The sequence below is a fragment of the Arachis stenosperma genome, chromosome 7 (genome assembly GCF_014773155.1).
Source record: "Arachis stenosperma cultivar V10309 chromosome 7, arast.V10309.gnm1.PFL2, whole genome shotgun sequence".
Taxonomy (NCBI): domain Eukaryota; kingdom Viridiplantae; phylum Streptophyta; class Magnoliopsida; order Fabales; family Fabaceae; genus Arachis; species Arachis stenosperma.
The window spans coordinates 34,722,479-34,731,118 of NC_080383.1; the positions used below are offsets into that span (position 1 = coordinate 34,722,479).

The 8,640-nt window shown below is 30.2% G+C and overlaps 1 protein-coding gene across 1 annotated transcript; it reads right to left on the minus strand.

Annotated features, from left to right (window-relative positions):
• Nucleotides 1-1,996: 1,996 nt before the first annotated feature.
• LOC130940680 (uncharacterized) lies at nucleotides 1,997-3,193 on the minus strand. Its single transcript, XM_057868895.1, has 2 exons — nucleotides 2,792-3,193; nucleotides 1,997-2,713 (listed from the first exon to the last, which is right to left on the minus strand). The coding sequence occupies exons 1-2, from the start codon at nucleotides 2,951-2,953 to the stop codon at nucleotides 2,060-2,062; spliced, it is 816 nt and encodes a 271-aa protein (XP_057724878.1). The 5' UTR covers nucleotides 2,954-3,193; the 3' UTR covers nucleotides 1,997-2,059.
• Nucleotides 3,194-8,640: the final 5,447 nt, after the last annotated feature.

An 8,640-nucleotide genomic window follows, 5' to 3' on the forward strand; every position in this document is an offset into this window, starting at 1 on the left:
GACCTATAAATAAAACTCAAATTTATAATAGATTAGTCTTGGATTTGCTGCACTGAACTAAAAGATACTGTGACAAATTTAAAAAAAAAACACTACTTTTTTGTAAGGGAACATTTTCTATTTTTAACTCATCTAGTGCATCGATTGTGGATTTTCACAATTATATAAGGTAATTCGCAAGTGTAATTTAGTTTTTTGGTAGGTAAAGAATAAAGATGCATGTGCGGATGAGTAATGGCATTTTGCTATGAATATTCTGTTGTTCGCCATGTTAGCGGAAAGTTGCTTTAATTCGTCTTGGTTGATGAAAAGTCCACGCTAACAAATAAAGAAGCTATGATAACAGAGTGAAGTAGTGAACTATCATTTTTAACAACAAAATTTTAAAATACTGATAAATTTAATTTTAAATGAATAAAATTAGTTTTATATTTATAAAAAATAATTTTTATGTGATAAAAAAAATCAAGTGTTATTTTTATTCTTGTAAATTTGTCAATGTTCTGAACTTTTATAATTAATTTTATTTTGTCATAAATAAATTTATTTACATTTTAAACTTTTATGAATAAAAATAATAGTTTACTATACGATGATGGTTAAACATTATTTTATAGGTGTAAGGGCACATATTAAAGTTATCATTAATATAAGTTTTAAGAAAAATATAATAAATATATTAAAATTTTAAAATTTACATATTTTATAAAAAAAATCTATTAATAATCTTATTATTTGTAATCTTTAAATCATATTAGCTAAACTCAAATAATTCTATCTATTTAATTTCTTGCTTGCCTCTATCTCCTCATTTAGTAATTTATAGCACACTCGTGTGTATGTGTAACGCCCTCCATTAATGGCAAATTTTAGTTTCTAGCAAAGTAGCAACGCTGTCTTTTATATATAAAAGCCACTTCATTTGAATCTGTACGCATCAAGTCAAGTGTTTCTACTTTCTACTTAAAAAGGTCTTATCAATTAATGCATTAAATAATCATAAAAGATGGTTTTGGCATTCAAAAATCTTTTAAACACACAAAAATTAGTCATAATACAAATATACATATTTTATATGTTACTTCCCATATTTTTCATCAAAATCATTATTAGAATAATTAAATTTAACGTAGCTGAATAATCAGAAATCAGGATAGTCAATTTTTTTGCATCATTATAATGATTAAATAGTTGTTAATTCTTTTATATACATGAAGTGTATTAGTTTTGCCTTATCCTACCTACCTCACTAGAGGACAATGGTGGAGTTGCGTCATTTGATTTTTGTTCGTTTTGGATTTTCCTTATTGTCATTATCAGCACGAAAGCTAAACCCTCATTAAGTCATCAACACAAATATAAACAATATAGCACAGCTCAGATAAATATTGTTGCTTACAACAAAGAGCAGCTAGTACTACTCATTTCTGAAGTGTTCTTAACTATTACATACATACATGGGCTCATTTCAAGCGAATAGTTTACATGATGCAATATTGAAGACAAAGGCAACTCAATTCAACTTATGTTGAACTCGAATTCCGTACTTTCCTAGCAAACACTATTATTCCAAATTTCTAACACACTATAAGTTGGTCATGTTACATTTCTCTTCACTGCTAGACTACATAAGAAACTAATCAAAACATAAGAAATCTAATAAGTAATTTGGTAGTACATATACTTGGCCTCCACAACTTGATAATTCTTGATCGGTTTCTAACCATTCAACTAATTGATATAAGTAATTTCTGTTACTAGTCTAAGCAGTTCTTGACACCTCAACAAGTCTCTGTTTACAGAATCCGCTTAAACTAATTACTTGAATAGTTGAAAATCAATTAAAAATTTTCGAATTGTGAATGAGTGTTTTGTCCTTTTGATTAAATAATTAGAAACTAAAAAGGCCATTTACTCATAATTTGAAAACTAACTTTTTAAGACAGTGAAGAAACTTGAAAACATATCTTAATCCTAATAAAATAACACAAATAACTGAACTAAGTAAAACTTTAATTTGTAATGTAACATGTAAACACCTTGATAGAAACTGGGTTCCCTAGTTAGGCTTTCCAATTTCTATATCACCATTTTCAACATCATCACAAGAATGATCAGATATCCCTGTCCATCCACACTCAAAGGTAAAATCCAAGAAATACAGAATGAAAATGAGAACAAAAGTTGAAACAAACATGGGAATAGGTCCAAAGATCCACATGAAGAGAGGGAAAGAGAAGTAGAAGGCGCGCAAGCCGAGGGACCAGAAGTAGCTCCCCCGGTTGACGGTGGTGGCAACATACTCCGCCGTGAGCATCTGGTGGCGAAGGCTGGTGGATAGTTTCTTGAATGGGACGTTGATGAGGATGCTTGCATGGCTATAGTACCTTATGGATTGAACGTTGAGCAAGAATGCAAGCAAGAAACATACCAATATTGAGAAGAACTTTAAGGAGAGGCATAATTCACTTCTATCACCAAAAACCTCAGAGATAACCGTCATGGTTGCTGGATTTCTGCCGTTGAAGCCGCCGCCGTGGTAGCTGCCGTCAAGGCCGGCTGCTCCTCCGCTGCTGGTCATTAAGACTCCGCCGCTGGTCATTAAGACGGCGATTAGCGAAGAAAGCATTATGGCGGTGGAGGCCAAAAGTGTTGACGCCATTATGTTGTTCCTTAAAGATTGCACTGCAAGAACCCCATTCTTCGTCCCATCCTAAATTAAATTATTAATTTCAATATCATGAAGAAAGTAATATAAATAATCCAAAATTGAAAAAATGTTTAAAGCTACCTCCATCATAGCTTGAACCCATAAACGGCGATTGAATGCATTGACACCAATTATGGTTTTGGTGGGTTGCCTCACAACTTTCTGAAGAAGCCATAAATGGTATGCTACCATTGCAAGGAGACCACACGGAACGAGAACGAGATCAAGAACCTTCTTTTCCATATTCAAGATTTAAAACTCAAATTAAGATTCTGATGCACGCTAGCTCTCTCTTCTTTTGCGTAGCCTAATTGGGGAAGATAATAAATTGGATGGAAAGAGATTAGAAGAGAACAAATTGGACACGGCGGGTGTGAATAGAAGAGTGAAACGTGCGGATCGGATTCAAGAGAAGAACGTGAGAGGGTTTTGTATATATAATGCATTCATACACCAAACTATGTAACTCACATGCCACTCCAATGTAACCTTTTCCTAAACTCGTTTCCTTTTATGACCCTTTTTCCCTTATATAGGATCACGAGAAATTTTTTCTTTTTTAAAATAATCTATAAATATAAAAATATTAGCTTCTTCAGCTCTACATATTTACGTGTATAAACATGTTTTGGTATATTTTTCAATCAAAGAAATAATAAAATATTTTTATAATAGGCATAATTAAATTGTTTTTCTATAACATCAAATACGTATTTTTATATGGTAGATGATTTTTAATATTTATGTAGTATGGTTATAAATTTTCACAGCATATATGTATATAAAACGGTAATTGTTATTATAAAATTTTATTTTCATATTTTATGATAAAGTATGACTAAAAATCATTGAAAACTCATTGTTATTATAAAATTTTATTTTCATATTAACAAGTAGAATGTTATTTTTTAATTGATTAAGCTTGAACTAAAGATCATTTCTTTTATCGGTCAAATTGTAACACTTTATCATAAAATATTAAAAAATGTCATGTTAAAACTAAAAATCAGCTATTAAATTTGTGTATAAATATATATTATTTAATTTACTTTTTATATATATATTTTATATTTTAATTTATATTTTATACAAATAACTAATTTAATAATTAATTTTTTATATACACGTAATATAATTGTAAAGTAGTATACTACTCTACTTTGTATGAGAATTTATCTTGTGAAATTTAAAATAGAGTAATATACTAAATTATTCTTCAAAAATTTTTAGTCACACAGTTTAATCTTCAATAAATTTTATCACTAAATCAATCTTTAACTTTTTATTTTGTTATATATACTAATTTTTTACGTCAAATTTTACTAAAAAGTTAGACAAATTAATATCTGTTATAAAAATATATTTTTTTTCTAAAATTTTTTAAAATTCTCATATTAGTTTCTTCATATATACCAACAATTAATGTGTGGACTAATTTGTCTAAAAAAATAAAAGTTTGAGAATTGATTTGGTAAATAAAATTTATTGAAAAATAAAATGTCCAACTAAAAATTTTTAGGGATTAATTTAGAATTTTGCTCTGTAAATTAAAGCACTAGGCTCATCATAGTTAGTTAGCTCGCTCGCTAGCTTCTTGAACTTTTTACATTTTTGGTGAGAAGTTTGGTCTCTTTTTTTTTTAAATGGAAGATAAATTATCTTTTAAAAAAATAGCCAAGCGGCACTTACAACTTGTAAATTACACATTAAATCTAAAACTAAGTAAAAAAATAGATAAATTCTATGTTAAACTATAGTCTGAGAGGAGGCACAAAGTTCGATTATAAAGAATTTTATAAGACAAAAATAGAGATAAATTACAATCTCTTTTGTTTCTGATTACACATAAAAAGTGACGCAATACAGAAAAATACCATCTCTTCTCCAAATAAGTCTAGAGACTTTCTGAATCTAAAAATATTTTTGTGGACAAAAAATTTTTCTCGTTCAATTTTCATCGTAGATATGTAAAATCATATCCAAAACACCCATAAAAAAGATCAATACACTACAAAGAGAAAAGAACAACCACAGATAGGTTATTTTAGATCTAAATCTCTGAGAAAAATCGAAAAAGAGAGTACAAAAGAGAGGAAAAAGGCGGGTAAAACAAGGAGTGGTGGAAAAGTGTGGACGCCGAAAAGAAGTGGTGGTGGTGGTAAAAATGTGTTTGGTGATTATGAGAGTGAGATAGTGAAAAGGGAGAATGATGGATGGTTAGGGGACGAAGAAAAGGGAAAGAGAAGAGACACAAAAATGTTTGGGGGGAGGTGGGGGAGCTAATGAGGAGAGGAGCCGAGGAGCAGAGGATGGCCACCGAGCCTAAAACTGAGGCGGCGACGGCGGCGACTCTTAAGAAGCGTCATTTATGATTTTTTTTTTGTGGAGAGAGAGAGTATTTTCTTCGAATATAAAACTCTCGATGAAAAGTTTGGTCTCTGATCTAACATGTCTAAGAAATTAAGAATTATTATCACAAATGATCTTGTACATCACCATATATATATATATATATATATATATATATATATATATATATATATATATGAATATCTAAATATAAAATATTTTATATAAAATTATTTTTAAAAAAATATGAATCGAGTAAATTAATTAATATGTATTTTATTTAAATGGTATACGAAAGAAAATTTTATAATGTTTTAAAAAATAAAAAATTAAAAGGTAATAAACTAGGATAAATAATATTTTTATTGTGAAAAAACATTCAAATAAACACAATGTATTATAGACAATTAATTGACCTGATCAATGAAAATTATATTATTTAACCACAAAAAAAAGAAAAGCTTTTAAATGGTTTTTAATTAAAATAAATATTAAAAATACTTTATCTATCAAATGTGCAGAAACAAATGTTGGTTTAGTAATGAATACACCGCTGATGATTTTGTGCCATAAACTTGATGTGAGAGCAGATATTATAACAAGCTAATTAACTGTATCTGACTTCAGTTCTGGGATCAATTCAATGTCCTACAGAAGTTTCGCCCTTCGATGTAGCTTATTGTTGTTTTCATGTAGGTAATATATAACTGAGATGGAAAGTTGAAACAAGATTAACAAGAGCTATTGGACGGATTAGGTCATCATGTGATGTGAGATTCTTTGCTATCCTTAAATCAATTGCATGGCTTATCCCTCCACATACTTTGCAACACATATGATGTAGCAGACAGCAGTTAATGGTTGCAGTAAGCTCATTCAATTGGTATCGCATTCCATGATAAAGGGACCATGGAGTCATATTTACATCTTGTTTCTCTTAATGGCACTGTTTCCTTTGGTCATTGTCAAAATACTGAATTCTTGGAGCAAGTTTTTCAGGGACCATTCTTGTTTTTCATAATTGGAGCATTAGCCCTCGTGTTTTGTGCAATGGATACCGTATCTTTAGGAATCAAACTGACTCGTCGGTAAAATATATTTTTCGTCTAAAATGTTTGAAGAGGTATAGAGAGTCAATGGAGTACATTGGAGGTTAAGGAGTAAGACATCAAATGTTTATTATTTCTGGTATTCGAATGATTATTCTGGATAGTATAGTATATTGTATTTGAGAAATTAGTAGTATTTTATTCTAGATGTTTATTTTTTAACTCATATTGAGCGAAATAAATAGCCTATTGTACACATTGTACAAATATTTTATTGGCTCCCTAACGAAATTCAAAATGTTTTTACCGTTGTGATAAGTATGAGGTGGATGTCTATTTTTTAATATTGTTCAAGATATTAAAAGAGATTATAATTAATTAGGTTTTGAAATAGTAACCCCTTATATGTATATAAATAGAGTAGTATAGTTGAGACAGAACACACATCAATAACAATAATCCTTTTTTCTTCTATACTGTTAATATTCTTCTTTTTCTCTTTATGTTACTATACATATTAAGTAAATGTATGAATCATCTCTATTATATTAAGTCAATTATATTAGCGAATATTAATACTAAAATTTTTTATTTACACACTTTTATTTTATATTTAGTACATCTTTTTTATTTATTCATTTTACAACATGTTATCAGCACGAGACTCTAATTAAAATTTAGGAGGACTAAGGTAATAAAATTTCATTATGTCAAAACTCTCTCATCTTGAATTTAATGCTCTTGATATATGTGAAAACAACTACTTATCATGGATACTAGATGCTGAAATCCATATTGTTCAATGGATCTTGGAGATACCATTAAGGCTGAAAATAATGCATCCCAGAAGGATAAAGCCAAAGCCATGATCTTCCTTCGTCGTCATCTTGACAAAGGATTGAAAAATGAATATCTCACACTAAAAGATCTTGCAGATCTATGAAAATATCTTGAAGAAAGGTATAATCATCAAAAGACAGGGATACTTTCTCAAGCCCGATATGAGTGGACGCACTTCCATCTACAGAATTTGAAATCCATAAATGAATACAATTAAGCAATGTTCCTAATTACCTCACGAATGAAATTATATGGAGAAAAAATAACTGATCATGACATGTTAGAAAAAACTTTTTCGACTTTCCACGCCTCGAATGTGCTCCTACAGCAGTAATATCGAGAAAAATAATTTAAAAAATATTCTGAGCTAATTTCTTCCCTTCTTGTTGATGAACGCAACAATGAGATGCTTTTAAAAAACCATAAAGCGCGCCCAGTTGGTGCCTGATGAGCGGATTCCTGTGTGATCTAGAATTTCACAAATAAGTTCTCGTTGAGAGTATAACTTCTAAACCAACAAGAATCCTTTCATACAAAAGTTTGGTTGTCACGATTAACAAACCCCTAAAATCAATAACCGAAGTATTTAAACCTCGGGTCGTTTCTCAAGGAATTGCAGGAAAGTGTATTTATTATTGGTTATGAGATTTTTTGAGAAATTTTGGAATGAGGAGTGGGAAAATAAATAATTATAATTTAGAGCAATGAAAATTAACGAGAGGTTTTATGTAATTAAAATAAAAAGCCTTGACCGGGGGTAGATTAATCGGAAGTTCTATCCTTGTTGGATTTCGTAAGATTAAAAGTAATAGGTCGTTGTTTCTACTTAGTTAACCCTCAACGAATGAAGGAAAGTCAAGTAGTTGAGCTAACTCCTATTCACAAGTCCTAATCCTCTCCATTGGAAAGAATTAGTGTTAGTGACTAGAGAGCCAGCCAACAACTTTCAATTACAATTTAACTCTTGAGTCTTCCAACTCAAGGGTCTCCTATTAATCAACTCCAAAATCAAGTTGAGAATCTACTCCATTGACATGGATGCCATGTTCGCATGCATGTAAAGAGAGTAGAAAAAAGACATGATAATTTTGGAATTGAGTTGAGATAATCAAGCAAATAAAGAAATTAAATAGAAAAATACTCTTGCATTAATAAATTCCAAAATTGAAGATATCCATATGTAACTCTGAACAAAGTAAATAGAGATTAAAAGAGTAAGGAAATAGAAAACAAACTAGAATGATAAAGACTTCAACGGAGGTAGTAACTCTTTCAATATCCAACTCAAAAACATAAAACTAGGAATCCTAAAATCTAGAGATAGGAGAGAGCCTCTCTTTCTAGAAACTACATCTAAAACCTAAAATTATGTATAATGAGAAGTGTGTCCCTGAATGCCTCATGATTCCCCCACTCTACAGCTTCTATTCTGTATTTTCGGGCTTGGAATTGGGCCAAAGTGGAGCCCAGAAATCGCCCCTAGCATTTTCTGCATTTTCTGCATGTGTGGTGCAGTATTTTATAACCACACTACTAACTGGCAAGTGCACCGGGTCGTACCAAGTAATACTTTACGTGAGTAAGGGTCGATCCCACGAGGATTGATGGATTAAGCAACAATAGTGTTTGATAGGATTAGTTAGACAAACAGAAAATAGTGTTTGGAAGTTCAAAAATATTAACAGTAAATTT